The 19,955-nt window shown below is 36.6% G+C and overlaps 4 protein-coding genes across 15 annotated transcripts; 2 read left to right on the top strand and 2 right to left on the bottom strand.

Annotated features, from left to right (window-relative positions):
• Positions 1–325: 325 nt before the first annotated feature.
• Positions 326–2,287, bottom strand: LOC104726946 (adenylate kinase 4). Its single transcript, XM_010445922.3, has 6 exons — positions 2,041–2,287; positions 1,466–1,611; positions 1,235–1,354; positions 967–1,134; positions 776–865; positions 326–692 (listed from the first exon to the last, which is right to left on the bottom strand). The coding sequence occupies exons 1-6, from the start codon at positions 2,156–2,158 to the stop codon at positions 591–593; spliced, it is 744 nt and encodes a 247-aa protein (XP_010444224.2). The 5' UTR covers positions 2,159–2,287; the 3' UTR covers positions 326–590.
• Positions 2,288–2,407: 120 nt separating this feature from the next.
• LOC104726947 (putative inactive leucine-rich repeat receptor-like protein kinase At3g03770) lies at positions 2,408–5,774 on the bottom strand. Its single transcript, XM_010445924.3, has 7 exons — positions 5,272–5,774; positions 3,956–5,116; positions 3,729–3,865; positions 3,394–3,637; positions 3,100–3,311; positions 2,872–3,000; positions 2,408–2,789 (listed from the first exon to the last, which is right to left on the bottom strand). Exons 2-7 carry the CDS (start codon positions 5,061–5,063, stop codon positions 2,580–2,582), a joined length of 2,040 nt encoding a protein of 679 aa, XP_010444226.1. The 5' UTR covers positions 5,064–5,116; positions 5,272–5,774; the 3' UTR covers positions 2,408–2,579.
• Positions 5,775–8,052: 2,278 nt separating this feature from the next.
• EMB2746 (RNA-metabolising metallo-beta-lactamase family protein) lies at positions 8,053–13,467 on the top strand. Its single transcript, XM_010445937.2, has 17 exons — positions 8,053–8,310; positions 8,592–8,823; positions 8,930–9,053; positions 9,213–9,269; positions 9,503–9,694; positions 9,776–9,853; positions 9,989–10,171; positions 10,359–10,439; positions 10,577–10,642; positions 10,737–10,829; positions 10,940–11,065; positions 11,286–11,399; positions 11,682–11,777; positions 11,863–11,960; positions 12,045–12,469; positions 12,546–13,021; positions 13,146–13,467. The coding sequence occupies exons 1-17, from the start codon at positions 8,145–8,147 to the stop codon at positions 13,236–13,238; spliced, it is 2,700 nt and encodes an 899-aa protein (XP_010444239.2). The 5' UTR covers positions 8,053–8,144; the 3' UTR covers positions 13,239–13,467.
• Positions 13,468–14,296: 829 nt separating this feature from the next.
• Positions 14,297–18,314, top strand: LOC104726956 (uncharacterized). Of its 12 annotated transcripts, none has more exons than XM_087473561.1 (11): positions 14,297–15,146; positions 15,501–15,892; positions 15,997–16,297; positions 16,378–16,412; positions 16,500–16,608; positions 16,697–16,984; positions 17,079–17,112; positions 17,230–17,307; positions 17,475–17,549; positions 17,815–17,939; positions 18,026–18,314. In XM_087473561.1, exons 1-5 carry the CDS (start codon positions 14,888–14,890, stop codon positions 16,560–16,562), a joined length of 1,050 nt encoding a protein of 349 aa, XP_087329687.1. In that variant the 5' UTR covers positions 14,297–14,887; the 3' UTR covers positions 16,563–16,608; positions 16,697–16,984; positions 17,079–17,112; positions 17,230–17,307; positions 17,475–17,549; positions 17,815–17,939; positions 18,026–18,314. The 12 variants fall into 12 exon arrangements, with proteins under 12 accessions (XP_087329687.1, XP_087329689.1, XP_087329688.1 ...); XM_087473563.1 differs by having other exon boundaries at positions 17,815–17,923; XM_087473562.1 differs by having other exon boundaries at positions 17,815–17,918.
• The last annotated feature ends 1,641 nt before the right edge of the window (positions 18,315–19,955 follow it).

Consider the following 19,955-nt stretch of genomic DNA (forward strand, 5'->3'; position numbering starts at 1 on the left):
AGTACTAACGAATCGAGTTTATAATTTTCAAAAAGCTCCCTGTATTTATGATTTTATCAAAAAAAAAGGCCGTAATTCTATTTCCCTTCAAACAATTGCTGAAGTCGTCTCAACTTTCGAAAGTGTATAGCAAAAAGTTATTATCATCACATTAACAAGTAAGCTGTGAGTTTGTAACCAATCATCGTTTTGGTTAAAATTACCGCAGTCTGGTATGTTGATTAGCTCTTTATAAAAAAAGAGTATGATTATCTCATATCTTCTGTTTACAAACCTTGTTGAAGTACCAGGCACTTATCAATATCAGATTCCGAGTAAAAAACGATTAGACAAATTACTTATTTTGTAAAGAGACTGCGAAAATGCCCGAAAAAAACTCTTGTCTCAGACAAGAGACAACAGATAATATTCAGGAGTAAAAATTCTTCTCCAGGATTGAATATTAGTCGAAAAGACAAAGTGCAAGTACTAAAAGAAGAAAATAAACTGTCATTCCGCAGATGAGTGGATATATAGATGTGTCTCTCTCTTGTAGTAAGGAAAAGAATGGATTCTAACCAGAGGGGGTGATTTGCTTGAATAGTCTTTGATCATGAAGACAATGCTTTTTTAACCTCTGATGTAACTTCCTGGGGAGCCTTCTCGGCGTGGATGTTTGTGAGAACAGCCTTCTTTGCGTAGTAATTAATCACCTGTGAGCAAGGGAAAAAAGAACATGAACATGTTTGCATTCCATTTTAATAAGCCTGGAGATACATGAAGTAGGAAATAATACCGGTTCAGTTTGACTGTGAAAAGCTGCTAGCCTCGACCTTAGAACTTCAGCGTTATCATCTTTGCGTTGGATCAGAGGCTCCCCGGTAATCTTCAATATCAAATAACAAAGAGAAGCAGTTGGTTAACATATGATTGGGAGGGGTTTTGAATAACCAGATGAAAGATATCTAGAGTTATCGTAAGTCTTACATCATCAACTCCAGGGGTTTTGGGAGGCGCGAATTTTGTGTGGTAACTCCTGCCACTCGAGGGGTGGATCCATCGCCCTGTTATTCTTTCCTCCAAGATCGAGTCATCAATGGCAAAGTTGAGAACTTTGTCGATTTCAGTTCCTCGCCTCTTAAGCATCTCATCGAGCTACAAACAAACGACAAACCACCATAATTAGGAATTGATTACAATAATAACCAAAAGAAGTAAAGAACAAAGGAGAAAGTAGTGTTGTATTGTGCAGCACCTTCTCTGCCTGAGTAACAGTCCTGGGAAAGCCATCAAGGATAAACCCTTTTTGACATTTTGGCTTGTTCATGGCTTCATCAATTATACCAACAACCAAATCATCAGAGACAAGCTCTCCCTGAAAAAACAATCACAAAGAATTACTATCCGATGAACAACCTAACTTAGCGGAAGTGGAATTGAACAAACAAACATAATAACTATCTCAAGAAAGATAAAAGGAGCTTACTTTTTCCATAGCTTCTTTCGCCTTCACACCAAGAGGGGTTTTAGAAGCAACAGCAGCTCTTAACATATCTCCAGTGGATAAGTGACACAAACAATACTCATCCTTCACTACTGGAGACTGTGTACCTTTTCCTGACCCTGGAGGTCCTGCAAAATTCACAGTAACAAAGCATACTCAACATCCCATTCAAGCAATCACACAGGTTCAGACTTGATTCCCACAACGAAAGATTCAGACTTTCAGAACACAGCACAAGAATCATATACATCACAATGCCACGGTTGTAAACTCAGGAAACAGATCTGCAAAGTCTTAAGTCTATAAAACCAAACTGACCCAATTGAGAAGAAACTCTAATAATTCCAATGATACGAAACATAACTAGACTTCAAGCTCACTGATACAATCTCTCAGATCTAAACTTACCCACCCAAAAGTTTCGAAATTTCACCATAAACAAAGTACAATTCTCCACAGGAAACAACTAAGATCATGGATCTACCATTGCCACAACGAAGCGTATGCGAATTTAGTCGTATCCGAGAAAGTACCGATTTAGTGAGATTACCACTAACCTATGAAGATGAGGCGCTTGTCAGGCTTTTGCGAACATTTCAAACGGCGGAGAAGCTCCGACATAAGATCCACCGTCTGAATATCTTCCAAATCCGCCGCAGCACCACCGGTCGCCATAGCTGATCTAGTTTCGCTCGCTGCTCTTGTTTAGCTCACAAAAAAAGTCTTCGTTTTTCTCGACAAAAGGGTTTTGCTTCTCACAAGTCAAAAGGATATAACAGTGACCGGGTCGGGTTTTAAAACCTCGGGTCGGGTTTTAAAACCTCGGGTCGGGCCTTCTGATCTTGTAAAGGAGTAGTAGTACTAAACAAACCCTTAAACTCACATTAATCTACATTTATTGCCATCATTAATATGACTTTACGATTTAATTAAGAGTTTAATGTTATTTATCTCCTTCTTTTTTCAATGGTTACATAAAATAATAATAGGGGACTTTTCATACACTGTGTAGTATGATACACACAATACCCGAATCTTTAAAGCATATAAAAGTTTTTTTCTTTTCTAAAAGTGAAGAAGCTATGGATCAAAATATTTAACATTGGTCACCATCTGAAGCAGCTTGCAACTGAGAAGCATATTGTAAATTCCACAAGATATCTTCGAAGGATGGTCGGCTTAAAGACTCCGGGGAAACACATTTGTTCATCAGAGTTATCACTCTTACTAAAGAATCGTTGCGACAAGTGGCTTGTACTGTAGGATTCACCATTCTTCTCCTCCCTTCCTCGCTCTCCAACGATGCCTGATGAATTTAGTAAAACTGTTTAGTAAGTAGAAAAAGACCAAATCTTGTTTTGTGACTACGATCTTGGCGAAATACGTACCAGTTCATCTCGTAGAAATGCCTCTTCTCTAGCTGAGACAGATGGTCCAACGATTGATTGTAGAAGAATCAATCCAAAGCTGTAAACGTCATCTTCTAGCCTTGACATTTGCCATGATTTTGCTATTTCCTGATTGAAAAAATGTGTTACGATGAGAGTGATCAGTGTTTTATTTGGTTTTCCCATCATCAATGTTAGGATCAGAACATTAAAAGAGACGAGCTTAACTGTGTTATGTCTGGTTGCTTCAGAGACAATGGACAAACCATAATCACTCAGCTTGGCAAATCGGTGTTGGTTAAGCAAGACATTGTTAGTCTTGAGTCTATTGCTGAAGAATCCAGGAATTACTCCAGTGTGAAGAAAATGAACAGCCTTTGCAACACCTGTCAGAACATTTAGCCTCTCTGACCAATTCATACCCTTACCTGAACTATCATCTGCCGCAAAAACGAAAATTTTAGTACTCTTTTTGTTAAAAAGACTGCAAAAGATTTCAAAGTTTTAAACAAGATTTTGAACCTGAGAGACAAGATTGAAAGTTTCCATTTGGAATGTATTCATAAATCAAGAAGACTTTTTCGACGCTGTAATCATCTTTTCCTCCACAATCTATGCAATGACCCAACAAGCAAACGAGATTCGGATGTCTAAGCTTTGCAAGCAAATCCAACCTCAGTTTTAGGTTTCTTATCGAGTATTTCTTTGATGAAGGTAAGCATCTTATAGCCACTTTTGTTCCATTCTCAAGGTTTCCTTTGTAAAGCTGAAAAAGATATGAAGCAACAAGTCTCAGAATCTATCTAAAGAAGGTTGATGATACTGGAAAGAAAAAAAGGTTTCAATGAACTTCATACCGTGCCATATAATGAGCTTTCACCGAGTATCATGGTCTTAGCGAAGTTCTTTGTAGCTTTGACTATCTCTTCTAAGCTAAACTGTCTACATACTGGTAAATCCTCTGAACCAAACTTGGATGTTTCAGAAACGTACCCTAATCACAATCACAGTCACAAAAGTATTGTTAGTCAAACCTTTTTGGCAAATTCAAGAATTTTAAGTTTTTAAGGGATAAAAACCTTACTTGCATTTGAGAGTATCTCAGAGGAAAATCCAATAGATGTATGATTATCATGGACTGTCTTATGGTGAGAATGCTTCTTCGTTACTCCTTTTCTTCTAAGCAAGATGAGTACACAGCAGATTACAACCAATATCGCCATTGATATACCAACTACCAAACCTACTATAGCTCCTTTTTTCCATTTTCTTTTTCCTCCTGATCCATTTTCAGCTTCTGCTACAGCTTCAGCTTCTTCCTCCGCACGAACTTCTTTAACACAAAAAGATTCTGGATGCTGCTGTCTCTGTAGTGATAAACAGTTTCCATTGAACCTCAGCGTCAGATCTTTCTTGCTGCTTAAGCAACGAGGAACTTTTCCCGTTAACTTATTGTCGGAAATGTCGAGAAACCAAAGTTTGCTTCCACATTTCAGATCATCAGGAAGTGAACCACTCAGAGAATTCGCTCTCAGATCGATATACTCAATTGTCGACAACGAGAGTAATGAAGGATGTAGCTCTCCTGATAGCTTATTACTCTTAAAGCTAAGAACTTTGAGATACCAATACGAATCAAACCAGCTAGGTAATGTGCCGTTAAAGAAGTTATGATCAAACCTGAAAGTTTCAAGCTTTACCATTGCAGACAACTTAGGTGGTACTGATCCAAACAGAAAGTTATTACTCAAATCCAAATACTCAAGTGAAGATAAACGATGAAGTTTATCAGGGAGATGACCCCAAATCCCTAGAGAAGCCAGAGTAAGAACCCTAAGAGATTTTAGCCTTGACAGTGTAGTGACAAATGATTCAATTGAGAATCTATCAGATAAAGTGACGTTGGAGATAGGAAAACCCTCAAAGGTTTTGGCCTTTTCTGATGATTTATCACCGAAGATGTTTAGCTCTGAGACTGAATTGGAGAAACAAGTGATGTTCATCGACGGTGTTGCTTGTAAGTAGCAGAAACTGGTCTTGTGATCATACCAAGATTCTAGCTGTTGTGGGTATTCCAAGTGTTTTTTCAGCTGGAGAAGAACTTGTGCTTGTGAAGCTTGTAGCTGAGATAAGCCTAAACTGTAGAAACTCCATAGGAGAGATAACAAGAAGATGAATTTAAAGAAACCCATTTGTCAGATTTTCAACTTAATTTTATCAGACAAGATCTGAGTATTTGATGAACCTGCAATACAAAAGAAACCGAGACGAGTCACTTCAACATTAGAACTTTTGTGATTCGGAACAAACCCAATAGTACCAAAAAAAAAAAACAGAGTAATCTTGAAAACAAGATTGAAAAACAGAGTAATCTTGAAAGCAGCGTAGTAGTAGTAGTACCTTAAATTTCAAAAGTTTCAAACACTTATTTCTTTAGACATTAAGACTGGAACATATCGATAAATCAGAGACAAAAGAGAACAGATTCTTTCAGTCACCGACACATATCAGTGGTCGTGTAAGCAGAAGAAACAAAGCAAAGAATCTTCAACGCGTGAAAGAGATTAAAAAAAAAATAGAGCTCTTTTTGTTTGTTCAATTCAGGGTTTTTGTTAGTGAGAATAGAATAGGTAAGTGAGAGAGTAGTAGTAGTAGTAACACAGTAGTGTTTAAATACAAGAATATTTCTTTTCGATATGCATGAGTTAAATTTTGTGGGGTTAAAACACTCATACCTATAGAAAGTGACTTTATTTTCTGTTCATCACTATCTTTATAAATAAAAAGACAAAGCTTTCTGCATAATGTATACAATTATTAAACTACTTATTAATAGTGATAAATTTTTTTATTCCATATACTACGACATTATTGTGTGGAAGCTTTTGTATTTGTATGCATATAATTTGGGACCAAGTGATTCCGGAAGAAAACAAAGGAGAAGGTGTTAAATGTGGTGTCGTGATAATAGTAGTAGTCATCATATGTAGTTGAATAATAATGACAGTGCGTATTATTGTGATTTAACAACGATGGAGAACAAATAAAAACAATAACTATCGAAACAAATAACACGATAATAATTAGAGAAAAAAAAAATTTTAAAAATGGAATGTTGAATTTGTCATAAATCATACTAATAAACAAAATAGATATTCACCAAAAAAACAAATAGATGGTTTTACCATGTAATTTAAGTATTATGAGATATTGACATTTTGTGTAGCATATTAATTTGTATATAATATTTTTATGTATGGGCATCTAGTTATTTTACATATGGGCTAATGGTCATAGCATATTGTCATTTAGTAATATCAATCTTATATTTAGTAAAGAACCATTAAGCTTATTCAGAAGCAAAAAAAAAGTGGTGGACCGGTGGGTGAAGTTTTAAATGAAGATGGTTGGTTGAGGCTTCGGGAATTGAGAGTTTATTTTATTATTTGGTACACTAGGCCTCCATCATTAAGTCACACAGCCTGTCCCTTCTACCGCTAAATTGACTCTTCAATTTCACACTTGAATTTATAAACTACTACTAGAACTCAAAATACTTACATTAACAAGCCATTTTAAGTGAGAATAAGTTCGGCTATATTATTGTGGTGTGTGTCTGTGTGATAAGTCTTTTGATTTATAATATAAAAAAATAGCTATTTAGGTTGAATGTATTTCATACGATGCACTGTTGATTGTATTAATATAACGATAGAACAGGGACGCTATATATATATCTTTTTAAAATCAATTTCCTAATCATTGAGTTCTGATAGAATAACTTTATGTACATTTATTTTTATTCTATAGTATACTTTGAGGACCAAAGAAGAATAAAATCAACGTTAGTTATTTAACAAAAATATGTATATGAATATCGAAAGTGATGGTGTATATAGTATATATAAATATGTGTGTAAATAGCTTCTGCGTATGAATGAGGTAGATGTGATAGCTTTGCTGTCTTCCAAATTTCATAATGAGTCAATAATCAATATATATAATAAACAAACACCAAAATTAGATTGATGATATATTCTGAAAAGAATCTTAAGATAGACTCGTATTTTAATATCCCAAGTCAAACAACTCTTACGTATAATAATACATACTTGGATAATTGTACGTTTACTAATTGATTATTACCGAAAACGCAAAAAAAAAAAAAAAAAAAAACAGATCACTATAGTAATAGACTAATAGTAGTATTCATGGGTTTTAGATTTTGTTCATTCCTGGGCAAATCTGAGGCAAAAAGAGAGAATTTGATGCATAAACGGAGGCAAATTATGTAATCTGCTGTGATGAAAAAAAAAAAACAAAAACAAAATTTGTTCATTCCAATTGATTTTCAATGGTCTGTCCGGTTCAAAATAATCGGTTAACAAAGAACCGGTTTTCAATTTTAATTAAAGGTTTATCGTCGTCTGTCGTCTCTCCCACCCGAGATAAGAGAGATAATTTTCCTCTCTCTCTCCAATTCCCGCTTCAATTCGATGAAACCTGCTTCTTTGTAAGGTTTCTTCTCGTCTTTTAACTATTCCGATGTTCGTAGACCAGCGAAAATGGCTGCTTTTAGTGCCCCTCTCGCTTTGGATAAGACTACATTCGAGCAATTCTTAAACAACCACAAATCAAGAATGGTGGATCCAAAAATTAAATTTATGTGAGATAATAATATTAAATTAATTTTATTTAAGAATTTGTTTTAATATCTTAACTAAATGATAAAATTTTGTTTTATTAATCGAATATTTGTATTGTATTTGTATAATATTACAAAATAATGGGGGAATAATTAAAAACTCATATAAAATAACACTAATCTATTTTTTTAACTGCTAACCTTAACGTATGGAGAATAAAATAGTTAGAGAGAGGTATATGTTGTGGTGGTAAATGCCATAAACTGAGGCAAATTATGTAATCTGCTGTGATGAAAAAAAAAAACAAAGTTTGTTCATTCCAATTGAAATCAATGGTCCGGTTCAAATCAACCGGTTAACGAAGAACCGATTGAAATGTTCATTCCAATTGAAACCAATGGTCCGGTTCAAATCAACCGGTTAACGAGGAACCGATTGAAATGTTCATTCCAATTGAAACCAATGGTCCGGTTGAAATCAACCGGTTAACTAAGAACCGGTTTTCAATTTTAATTGAAGGTTTCTCGTCGTCTCTACCATCCGAGATAAGAGAGAGAAAGATTTTACAGTCACAGATAATAGTTTTCCTCTTCTCTCGCATCTCTCTCTCCAATTCGCTTCCATTCGATGAAACCTGGTTTCTCGTCGTCCTTTATCTATTCTAATGTTGGCAGACCAGCGAAAATGGCAGCCTTTAGTGCTCTCTCGCTTTGTCCTTACACTTTCACATTCCGGCCAATCTCTCGAATTAAGTCTACCGTTTCGTGTTCTGTCACTTCTGCTCCTGCTTCTGGTCTGTTGTTTCATTTCTCCTCTTCCTTTTCCTATTGTGTTCCTGGTTTTTTTATACAGTTTAAGTGTTCCACTACTACTCTAATGAATTGGTACAAGAATAAAAATTGAAACTTTTTGATATTTTAGGTTGATAGGGGCGATTTATATATAGTTTCTTTGGAGATTATCACTCTGATTGTGCGAGTATAGTCTCTGAATTTTGTGTGTTATGTGTCGTATTGAGTTGCTTTGTTCTTATATAATTGTTGATTCTGGTGTTATGTTTTCTTCTTGTTTCAGGCACATCTTCTTCCTCTAAGACACCGCGTAGAAGATCAGGTCGACCAGAAGGAGTTGGTAAAAGCATGGAGGACTCTGTCAAACGTAAAATGGAACAGTTTTATGAAGGAACCGATGGACCGCCTCTCCGTGTTCTTCCCATTGGTGGCCTTGGTGAGATTGGAATGAACTGTATGCTTGTTGGAAACTATGATCGTTACATTTTAATCGACGCTGGTATTATGTTCCCTGAGTAAGTCCTCTTGTTTATATTGGCGAGATCCTTCTTTTTTTCTTTTTCTTCTTCCTATGTGTTAGTGTTAACTTTCTTGGGAAAACGTTGCTGTATAATGTTACAGCTACGATGAGCCTGGTGTCCAGAAAATAATGCCAGACACAGGGTTTATCAGACGGTGGAAACACAAGATTGAAGCTGTTGTTATAACGCATGGTCATGAAGATCACATTGGTGCGTTGCCTTGGGTAAAGTCTTCCTCCACTCCTTGAAAAAAGCCATAATAACCCATAGACCATTTGCAGATGGAGTTGGTTTTGTTTTTTTAATTAACAGTTGAGCAGTTCTTTTCCTCTATCCATTTTTGTTCTGCCCTTTTCCTTAACCAATACTCTTTTCATGAGCAGGTTATCCCAGCGTTGGACCCTAATACACCGATATTCGCATCATCCTTCACCATGGAGGTGATTTACACCTTAATTCTTGACATTTACTTTTCTCTTTCAATAAGTCTTCTTTATCTTAACAGCTACTAAGCTTAGATGTATAGCTTCAGTTCCAAATGTATGTAACCCAGCTTGCGTTCTTATCAGTTAGAACTGCCATTTACAGACATTTTAGTTGCATATGTCATATCACCGTTTAATCTTCTCTTTGCATTTACACTCACAAAACTTTTTGTTTGTCTGTGCAATAGCTTATAAAGAAACGCTTGAAGGAGCACGGAATCTTTGTTCAATCTAGACTTAAGACATTTAGCACTCGAAGGAGATTTATGGCTGGACCATTTGAGATAGAACCCATTACAGTTACACATTCTATTCCTGATTGTAGTGGTTTATTCCTCCGCTGTGCTGATGGTAATATTCTTCACACTGGAGATTGGAAGGTAGAGTAAACCCCTTCATAAATTATTGCCGTCCCTTTGTATAGTCATCAAGTTGCATGAGATAAATTTGATTAATAACAGATTGATGAGGCGCCATTGGATGGAAAAGTCTTTGATCGTGAAGCTTTGGAGGAACTCTCAAAAGAAGGAGTCACGTTGGTAAGGATTTCTGTACAGAGTCATACTCTTGTAATCTGTTGAAAGCATATAAACTAAGGTTGAAATGGTTATGTTGACTACTGAATAGTGAATACTAGGTGAGAAATTTAAAACAATTTTCCATCTCTTATACAGATGATGAGTGACTCAACAAATGTGTTGTCACCTGGAAGGACAATTAGTGAAAAGGTGGTAGCAGATGCTCTGGTAAGGAATGTGATGGCGGCCAAGGGAAGAGTAATCACAACTCAGTTTGCCTCTAATATACACCGTTTGGGAAGTATAAAAGCTGCTGCTGATTTAACTGGTCGAAAGTTGGTATGTGTCTTTCCTCTCATACATCGAGATTGTAGATAATTTTCCAACTCATGGTAGCAATGTTTTTCCCCATAGATTTCAGCTTTCACGATTCATGTCCTATCACCAAAATTTCCTCAAATTATGGCATCAGTTTTCATTTAGGAAGTTAAAAGAACAAAGTTCTGTATGTCTTTCTTTTATCTAGGTCTTTGTAGGCATGTCGTTGAGGACATATCTAGAGGCAGCTTGGAGGGATGGAAAGGCTCCAATTGACCCGTCAAGTCTGGTATAAGACCTTTCTCTTGTATAATGAATTTGTTACATACAATGCGCCAACACCTGCCATATGTTGGTTTGATGATTATAACAAGTTCTGTTTTCTAATTTCAGTTTATCGTTTATCCTTTTGTAATGTTTACGCAGGTGAAAGTCGAAGACATTGAAGCATATGCGCCTAAGGACTTGCTGATTGTCACGACTGGGTCACAAGTAAGTTAATCTTGTCAACTTGTGGAGTGGCTGTTTTAATTCGACTTCCTAGCTAATTTACTTGTTACCCTTATTTGACAATGTCTCTAATCAGGCAGAACCACGCGCTGCCCTGAATCTTGCATCATATGGGAGTAGTCACGCATTCAAACTTACCAAGGAAGACATAATTCTTTACTCAGCGAAGGTATTAGAGATAATATTTTATGAAAATGTACATGTATATACTTCAGAGCATGTAATAAAATGGAGGCTGGGGTCGCTGATATCTGTTTTCGGTCTAATGTTTTACTCAAGGTAATCCCAGGCAATGAATCACGAGTAATGAAAATGATGAATCGGATAGCAGATATTGGGCCAAATATTATCATGGGTAAGAATGAAATGCTGCACACATCTGGTCATGCCTACCGTGGAGAATTGGTAAGCGACTGCTTTTCTCCTAAGGTTTCTTGATACATACAAGTTTTGTTGCCAGCTTTGCCTTTCTTTCTCTTTTCACTTCAGCAAAATTAGGCTTTTAGCGCATATGTAGAGGAATAAAGGCAATATTTTGTTCCGTTTTGATTATATATTTGCGAAGTGATGAATGTCTAGGGGAGAACTTTGTTTCTAATGATTTCAAATTTTCCTTGTTTTGAAGGAAGAGGTTCTCAAAATAGTTAAACCGCAACATTTTCTACCTATACATGGAGAACTTTTGTTTCTTAAGGAGCATGAGTTGCTTGGGAAGTCTACTGGGATTAGACACACTACTGTAAGTCTCTCACCAAAGATTTATATACTCATGGTAGGTAGATAGCATACATCATCTTTAGGAGTTTGATGAAATAGGTTCAAATTTCATCTGGTAACAAAGTGCTTCGACCATGAAAACAGAATTTCTGAGACATGATCAACTTTAAACATAATTTTCGTGGAATATTCAGTTTATTATCTCTGAAATATAAAATAAATAAACACTTCGTCTCTGGTATTGAACCTAGGTCAACTTTTGCGGAATGTTCCACTTTTTTTTCTTAACATCCTCCAACTTCAGGTTATTAAAAATGGAGAAATGCTTGGAGTTTCTCACCTGAGAAATAGAAGGGTTTTGTCCAATGGATTTAGCTCTCTTGGGAGGGAGAATTTGCAGGTTGGTTTTATTGTCACTGTTGTGTTTTGTTTTGATGGGGCAAATGACTTTGAGAAGATATTGAATAATACTAGCCTTGCTGCAGTTGATGTACAGTGATGGCGATAAAGCATTTGGCACATCAAGCGAACTATGCATTGATGAACGACTCAGAATTTCTTCTGATGGCATTATAGTTCTGAGGTAAATCTGAATTGTTAAAGTTCACTGCAAATGCATTACCTATAGATAATTACTCATTTCTTTGTATGATTTTCTATAATCCAGCATGGAAATCATGCGTCCGGGAGTCTCAGAAAACACCTTGAAAGGAAAAATAAGAATCACAACGCGATGCATGTGGCTTGACAAAGGAAGACTTTTAGATGCACTTCACAAAGCTGCTCATGCTGCTCTGTCAAGTTGTCCTGTGAATTGTCCCTTGTCTCACATGGAAAGAACGGTCTCCGAAGTGTTGAGGAAGATTGTGAGGAAGTACAGCGGAAAGAGACCTGAAGTCATTGTTATAGCCACTGAAAATCCAATGGCAGTACGAGCTGATGAGGTCAGCGCAAGACTGTCTGGTGATCCAAGTGTTGGTTCTGGAGTTGCAGCTTTAAGGAAAGTTGTTGACGGGAACAACAAAAGAAGTCGACCAAAGAAAACACCTTCACAAGAAGATGCCCCAAAAGAAGTAGATCGGACTTTGGAAGGTAACGTCTCACTTACACATTTGTAGGTGTATATTCGGGTTTTAGTTATGTAATCTAACATGCTTCACTCATGCAGATGATATTATTGATAGTGCAAGACTACTGGCTGAAGAAGAAACTGCGGCATCAACGTACACAGAAGAAGTTGACATGCCCGTGGGAAGTTCCTCAGAAGAGTCAGACGATTTTTGGAAATCATTCGTCAATCCATCATCACCACCTTCACCGGGTGAAACCGAAACTGTGAATAAGGTAACTGATACGGAGCCTAAAGCAGAGGATAAGGAAAGCAGCAGAGAGGACAATGATCCATCTGATACTTCAGATTCTGAAACTAAGTCATCATCAAAACGTGTGAGGAAGAACAAATGGAAACCGGAGGAGATAAAGAAGGTAATCAGAATGCGTGGAGAGCTGCACAGTAGATTTCAAGTGGTGAAAGGTAGAATGGCATTGTGGGAAGAGATCTCTTCAAATCTATCAGCTGAAGGGTTCAACCGAAGCCCGGGACAATGCAAGTCTCTGTGGGCGTCACTTATTCAAAAATACGAGGTTCGTCTCTTGAACATATGAATCTGTATGTAGCTGTTGATTTGATGTTTATGTTTAAAAGATAAAAAGCTCTAAAATTGGCAACTATAAGATTGATCTACACATTTTTTTGTTTGTTTTGCAGGAGTGCAAGGCTGAGGAAAGAAGCAAGACGAGTTGGCCACATTTTGAGGATATGAATAACATTTTGTCAGAGTTAGGCACACCTGCATCTTAAAGTTATCTGCCCAAAAGAATCTATCTCCAAGTTTCTTAAATTGAATAGAGGGCATTCATTATATAGTAACATGTAAGATGATTTCTTTTCTGTAGATGCTATCGAAGCAGAATCCAAAAATGCTCAAGAAAGCCTTAGAGGGTTATTGATTCTATGATTTTAATGGATTTGGAAATCCAGACAAAAATCATGTGTTATTCAATTATTGATTTTAAAATAATTATCAAAATGATGTGTTATTGGTTCTATGATTTATAAATACTTGTTAAAATCCTATGTTATTTATTTAATGATTTATTTTTGGATTTCAAAATCCACATTATGTTTTAAATGGATTTGAATGGATTTGAAGTGTAAAATAGAAGGATTTAAATCCAAGGATAAAACATGTTATTTCAAAATTCATGTGTTTTGATTTCTAGAATTTATTATTCTATATGGATTTAAAAATCACCTCTCCAATAACAGCTTCAATAACAGCTTCTTAGATAAGTCTTTTTGGTTTAGTTTTACATTCGGTTTGGCTTACAACACAATTATAAACCATTTTAATGCAGCTTCTTCTTCAATCTGTATGGGCCTAATTTGTTAGGCCCATTAATGATTTTTAATGGCAAATTATTTATTGGCCCATAAATAGTGTCTACTGTCTACGAACTTATATTATTTGGCGGAAGGTGAAAAATTAAAGGCAAACATCAATGAGTTCAATCAATAAAGGGTGACGTGACGATATAAATCCCCAGTGTCATTTATTCTCCGGTTTGAAATAATATAATAATTCTAATATATTATTTGAAAAGTACAAATATAAAACTAATATGTAAAAAATTATATTTAATTACTATTAGAAAAACTTAATTAAAATTAAATATTAATTAAATAAAAATTTTTAATTAAAAAAACGAAAATAAGGAACATATTAAATAAAATAAATTGTAGAAAAATAAAAAAATCTATTAAAATCAAAACTAATTTAAACTTAACAAATAAGATTTTTTTTTACATATTAATTATATATTTTTACTTACTTCACAATTATAACAAAAATTTTGTTTAACTGAAAAAGAATTTAAATAAATAACAAAATAAATTATTACAAATTTTTATCAAAAAAGTTCACTCCCCGTTTTTCTGCGGGATAACACCTAGTAATATATTAAATGAAGATAAATATTACTATTATTTTATGAAGATCTGTTCATTTGGCTCTCGGAGAATCGGTTCGCTTGGATTGGATCTGGATGGATGGTAATGAAGATCTGTTCGCTTGGCTCTTGGAGCCGATTTCATCTTCGATTCTGTCTGTGAGGTATCATTATTACGTGTGACAATGATGAGGCTGACAGACAAACCGGAGAATAATTGACTTCGAGAGCCAAGCGAACAGATGTTTTCTTAACCTTTGTTTCTTGTATAGGAAGACGCAAAGCTGTTTGTAAAGAATTCACCTTTAGCTGGCTTGATTTATCTTGACATTTATTTTTCCTTTTATTTAATTTTATTCTCCTTCTTATAAAAACAGCTAAATAAATAAATAACTGCAAAGACTTAATTAGGCCCATTTAGTCTGGTGTATATAAAAAGAAAGAAACCCTACTACCGGATCGAGGGACTTGTGTCTGTTATTAGATTTTTAGGTTTAGAGGATGGGCCGTCGCGTCTCAAGGAGGTGGGAGGAACCGGCGAAGGCTGCTAAAATAGCGGTATGGTGGGACATGAAGGACTGTCCGATCCCAGAGGGTTATGATGCTCGTCTCTTCCGTCCGAGTTTAGAAGCGGCATTCAAGAGTGTTGGCTACTCTGGTCCTGTCTCCATCACTGCCTATGGCGACCAAACACAAACCGCTGATCACATCCTGCGAGTGCTCTCTTCCACTGGAGTCGCTGTTGCACATACCAGACCCGGTAAGTCCAAATTTTATCGATCTCTGGAAATTTCCTCTATATATTTAAACTGGAAGTAGCACTGACACGGGAACTGGTTCGGTAGTATCCTCACTCTTTTTTTGTGTGTTTTGCTCTGTTCTGTTTATTTCTTTTATTTAATAAACTCCCAAATAATAATTAGTAAAATAATTTAGCAAACGCTTAATAAGTTAATAGCTGACTTAATCCTTTTTTTTCCTTGGTACTGGCTGGAACAGAAAGCACATTTAACCTCACTTTTTGTGTTTTTGCTCTGTTTTGTTTTGGTTAAGCAAACGGTTAATAAGTTAATTTAGCTAAAGTAATCCTTTTTTTTCCTCTGTACTGGAACAGAAAGCACAAACTCACTCATGTATGCGGATATGGTGGAATGGCGAGGTCAAAATCCTGCTCCGGCTTCAATGATGATCATATCCAATCAGGTGCACACTGTCTTCGCTTGGGATCTGGCCCGGCTACAACAACGGACGCTATACAACCTTTTTCTGGTTTATTCAATCAAGTATCAATATATGACAATCCTGGAAACTTGTAGAGAGTGGTGTTGGGAAAGATTACTAGGGTACGCGGATGATGAGACCAGAAGCGCACCACTTGTTCAGGAGAAGCGCAGTGACACGGGCGAGTTATCATCTGCCACGCTTTACTGCAAATCTTGCAACTTCGATTCCCAAAGCCCTGAAGATTTCAGGAAGCATCTCTCGAGTTATAAGCATAAACGAGAAGTACGTATCCTCTCTCTCTCTCTCTATACTTGTATATCAATTGTTTCATTGTCTACTACCTATATTTTGAGCAACTACCTCTGTTTCCACTCTCTGTCAAGCAGGAGGCTATAGACCCTACGGAGAAAGTAGTTGACTGTGTAACAGAGAAGTGGGCAAGGGACTACCCGGCGACGCCTGAATACGCGACAGCTCAGATAGTGGTGTGGTGGGACTTGTTTGAATGTCCGATCCCCAAGGGATATGATGCTCGTCGGGTCCGGCCGAGTTTAGAAGCGGCATTTAAGAATCTTGGCTACTCTGGTCCTGTCTCCATCACTGCCTTTGGCGATCTAAACCGTATCCCTGATCACCTCCTGCGAGGTCTCTCTTCCACTGGAATCGTTGTTGTGCATACCGGTTACGGTTAGTCCATTTGGTTAGTCCATCTTAAAATATTTCATCTATGCCTACTGATCAATGGCTGCTTTCCTTTGTTGAAACAGCTTACAAAGAAACTCTAATTTATGAAGATATTGAGGTTTGGGTAGATTCTATTCCTCCTCCGGCTACTATTATGGTCATAACGGATAGGTTGGATCTGATCTATTCAGTTTCTCTTGTCAAGCTACTACAAGTGCACAAACACAAGCTTTTTCTGGCCTATTCATGTAGGCCTCGCAAAATGTGAGCCCTGCTCACTTCTGCCGAGTGGCTCTGGGAAAGCTTACTTGCAGGTGTTTGTTTGTCTGTCTGTCCTCTCATCGGTCATCCAGTACTGTTTGAAATAACCATTAAACTAATTACGATGTTTCTTTTCCACAGTTCCAGAGACAAGTGGACACGTTCTTCACAAGTGCAGCACAAATGAAAGTTTTTCCACAGTTGAGACAAGAAAACACGTTCTTCACAAGTGCAGTACAAGTGAAAGTTTTTCCACTCTATCAGAAACAAGTGGACACGTTCCTCGCAAGTGCAGTAAAATTGAAAGTTTTTCCACTCTTTCAGAGGCAAGAGAACACCTTCATAATTGCAGTAAAAGTGAAATTTTTTGCACAGTTTCAGAGACTAGAGTACACGTTTTTTCCTCTAATCTAGAGGCAAGAAGCCACGGTATTCAGAAGTTCGTTAAAAGTAAAAGTGAATCAACCTCAGTATTTTATTGCGAAATGTGTCTCTGTTATTACGAAAGCCTTGATGATTTCAGGACGCATCTCTCAACTGAAGAACATACACAACAAGTAAGTATCCCTCTCTCTCTCTCTGTCTCCTTGTATCATAATTAATTAACATTGTTTCATTGTCTAACCATTTGAGCATTAACCTGTTTAACTGTTTCCACTCTCGTCGTCATGCAGGAGGGTTATATTAATGGGTATTTTCAATCTAGGGAGAAGGTTCATTCGGCCGAGTACGATCCAGAGGGTTGGCTAGAGGCAAGTTTTTCTTAATGTTAACTAAAGATTTGTTGCTAAAAGGCCCCAAAACATTAATTGAAAGAAGAAAGTGTGCTTCTTGATTTAGTCGTACAGACAGAGATAAAAAAGAAAAAAAGTCCCATGTTTCCAATATGCTCATGTTTCATTCATATACAATGTTGTAGGTATGCGAGATGAGACGTAAGGTGAAGAAGGAAACTAAGTCATTCGAGTACGATCGAGGGCATTGGCTCCGACAGGCAAGTTTTTCTAAATGAAAACTAAATATTTTCAACAGATAGATGCGATTTTCTCATAAAACAGTTGGGGTCCCCAAATGTGAAAATAGAAAGCATGAAATTGGTTTACTGGCTCTGTTTTGTTGCTGAAAGGCCCTAAAACGTTGAAAATAGAAAGTGTGCTTGTTGATTCAGTCGTAGGGACTGAGATAAATAAATAAATTTTTAAAAAAGCCCCATGTTTCCAAAAATGCTCATGTTTCATTATCTGATATACATATTGTAGGAAAAACGTAGGAGGAAAGCATTCCGGACGATTTTTCCTCTTCGTTTACGTCTTACTAATCGTGGGCGTAGACCTCGACGAAAATCTCCAACCTGCAAGGAAGAGTAATGTATTTATAAATATATGTTAGTAACTTAAAATTAAACCTGAAAGTCTCATGTTGTCACTTTTCCAAGTGCTCATTGTTTCATTATTTGATATAATCTTGTAGGTAGAAGAGATCAAACGTAGGAGGAAAGTATTCGGGACGGGTTTTCATTTACGTCATACTCTAATCGTAGAGCTCGACGAAAATCTCAAACCTACAAGAAAGAGCGGTGAAATTGTTACCAAGTCGGTCATCACTGTGTAATTTTTAGTTTGTAGCCTTTTATGTTTTTTAAGCACTATTGTATTTTTTCATTTCGTTTTGCTTGTTTAAAACAATGCTTATATAAAGCAAGTTACTGATGGTAGTAATGTTATTTTAAATATTAAATTAAAGGTTGTTGTTTTTCAAATTTATTTGAATGCTATATAAATCTTTTCAAGTTTCAACTTCGAAAGGAACACCATCAGAAAACCTCCCTCTTCTATATCTTGGCCCATACGGAGTTCAACACCTCACCGTTTGATATACACAGTAAGCAAGCCATTACATAATGGGCCAACAAATGGGCCGTGTCCATTACGGGACCTTTTCACCTTCTGAACCGCAGCGTTTTTAGATATTTTTCGGCTAAAGGCCGCGTTTTGTCGAGGAAGTCTCTAAGCGAGTAGGCATGGGCAAAATACCCGGATCCAAAGATCTGATCCGAACCCGATCCAAAAAACCCGATCCGAATCCGTATCCGAAATTGTAAAATATCCAAACGGGTTCTATATCTCTAAATCCAAAAATCCAAACCCGAACCCGATCCGAACCGAAATCCGAATGGATATCCGAATATACCCACATTATTAATATATAGTAGTAATATATTAGTAATACTTATAATTTTAATAATATAAGTGTCTAAAATATTCAGATTTTTAGATATTTTCGATAATTTGAAGTACTTAAACTGTTTATTAGTAAATTTGAGTAAAAAATACTCTAAATTTTTAGATAAATTGCGTGTTATTGAATAATTTAGACTAAATTAGATACTAAAATTTTGAATTTTGTGAACTTCGGGTAATCCAAATCCGAACCCTAAATACCCGAACCGAACCCGATCCGAATCCGAAGTGTAGAAATACCCAAACGGGTTCTATACTCTAAACCCGAAAACCCGAAATAGCCGAACCGAACCCGAACGGGTACCCGAATGCCCAGGCCTATAAGCGAGTTAGAGAGTCTCTTTTGTCGTCGACTCGTCTCTGCATCAACTATACCGGCGACTTTTGATCGGAGATTCTCATTCCCAGAAGAGGCAAGCCCTTGAAAACAGGCAGTTAATATTAAATTAAAGGAACACCATCAGAAACCAAATTTATTGAAAGCCATATAATCTTTTCAAGTTTCAACTTCGAAAGGAACACCATCAGAAAACCTCCACTCTTCTATATCTTGGCCCATACGGTGTTCAACACCTCACCGTTTGATATACACAGTAAGCAAGCCATTACATACTGGGCCAACAAATGGGCCGTGTCCATTACGGGACCTTTTCACCTTCTGAATGCTCCTTAACCGCAGCGTTTTTAGATATTTTTCGGCTAAACGCAGCGTTTTGTCGAGGAAGTCTCTAAGCGAGTTAGAGAGTCTCTTTTGTTCTGTTGTCGTCGACTCGTCTCTGCATCAACTATACCGGTGCATATCTGAGGTCACGCTTGTTACTCTCTCTTTAGCTTTAGTGAAGCACAGAGATTGCTTTATATATGTAAATGAATGTGAGAGTTGATTGCACTGAATCCAGACTATAAAGCCTACCAAACGCCGCCGCTGTTTTCTGATGATTGGCAATTACCATATGCATGAGGATAGAGATAGTTTCCAGAAGTATGATCAAATTAGCTGCTCTGATTATCGGTTTGTTTATATGGGTGGAGAAGGTCTGAGTAAAAAGATCAAACAAACTGTTTGAGTGTTTTGGCCTTTGGAGAAAGCTAATGATTTATGAACTCTTGCCTACACGCTGATGTATTTAGATCTTATAGTTGGTCAGCTAACGTATGTT

Source organism: Camelina sativa, chromosome 11 (genome assembly GCF_030686135.1).
Source record: "Camelina sativa cultivar CO46 ecotype springtype chromosome 11, ASM3068613v1".
NCBI classification, from domain to species: domain Eukaryota; kingdom Viridiplantae; phylum Streptophyta; class Magnoliopsida; order Brassicales; family Brassicaceae; genus Camelina; species Camelina sativa.

What these genes read in the sequence shown, in the direction of transcription:
- LOC104726956 (XM_087473552.1), top strand. Translation starts at nt 14,888, where the DNA reads ATGGGCCGTCGCGTCTCAAGGAGGTGGGAGGAACCGGCGAAGGCTGCT. An exon ending in TGTTGCACATACCAGACCCG is followed by an intron (nt 15,147 to 15,500) that starts GTAAGTCCAAAT and finishes GTACTGGAACAG; the next exon opens with AAAGCACAAACTCACTCATG. An exon ending in TGTTGTGCATACCGGTTACG is followed by an intron (nt 16,298 to 16,377) that starts GTTAGTCCATTT and finishes TTGTTGAAACAG; the next exon opens with CTTACAAAGAAACTCTAATT.
- EMB2746 (XM_010445937.2), top strand. Translation starts at nt 8,145, where the DNA reads ATGAAACCTGGTTTCTCGTCGTCCTTTATCTATTCTAATGTTGGCAGA. An exon ending in CATCATCCTTCACCATGGAG is followed by an intron (nt 9,270 to 9,502) that starts GTGATTTACACC and finishes TCTGTGCAATAG; the next exon opens with CTTATAAAGAAACGCTTGAA. An exon ending in AGTAGATCGGACTTTGGAAG is followed by an intron (nt 12,470 to 12,545) that starts GTAACGTCTCAC and finishes TCACTCATGCAG; the next exon opens with ATGATATTATTGATAGTGCA.
- LOC104726946 (XM_010445922.3), bottom strand. Translation starts at nt 2,158, where the DNA reads ATGGCGACCGGTGGTGCTGCGGCGGATTTGGAAGATATTCAGACGGTG. An exon ending in CTGTTACTCAGGCAGAGAAG is followed by an intron (nt 1,135 to 1,234) that starts GTGCTGCACAAT and finishes GTTTGTTTGTAG; the next exon opens with CTCGATGAGATGCTTAAGAG. An exon ending in AAACCCCTGGAGTTGATGAT is followed by an intron (nt 866 to 966) that starts GTAAGACTTACG and finishes TTGATATTGAAG; the next exon opens with ATTACCGGGGAGCCTCTGAT.
- LOC104726947 (XM_010445924.3), bottom strand. Translation starts at nt 5,063, where the DNA reads ATGGGTTTCTTTAAATTCATCTTCTTGTTATCTCTCCTATGGAGTTTC. An exon ending in TGAGATACTCTCAAATGCAA is followed by an intron (nt 3,866 to 3,955) that starts GTAAGGTTTTTA and finishes GATTGTGATTAG; the next exon opens with GGTACGTTTCTGAAACATCC. An exon ending in AAGCAACCAGACATAACACA is followed by an intron (nt 3,001 to 3,099) that starts GTTAAGCTCGTC and finishes TTTTTCAATCAG; the next exon opens with GAAATAGCAAAATCATGGCA.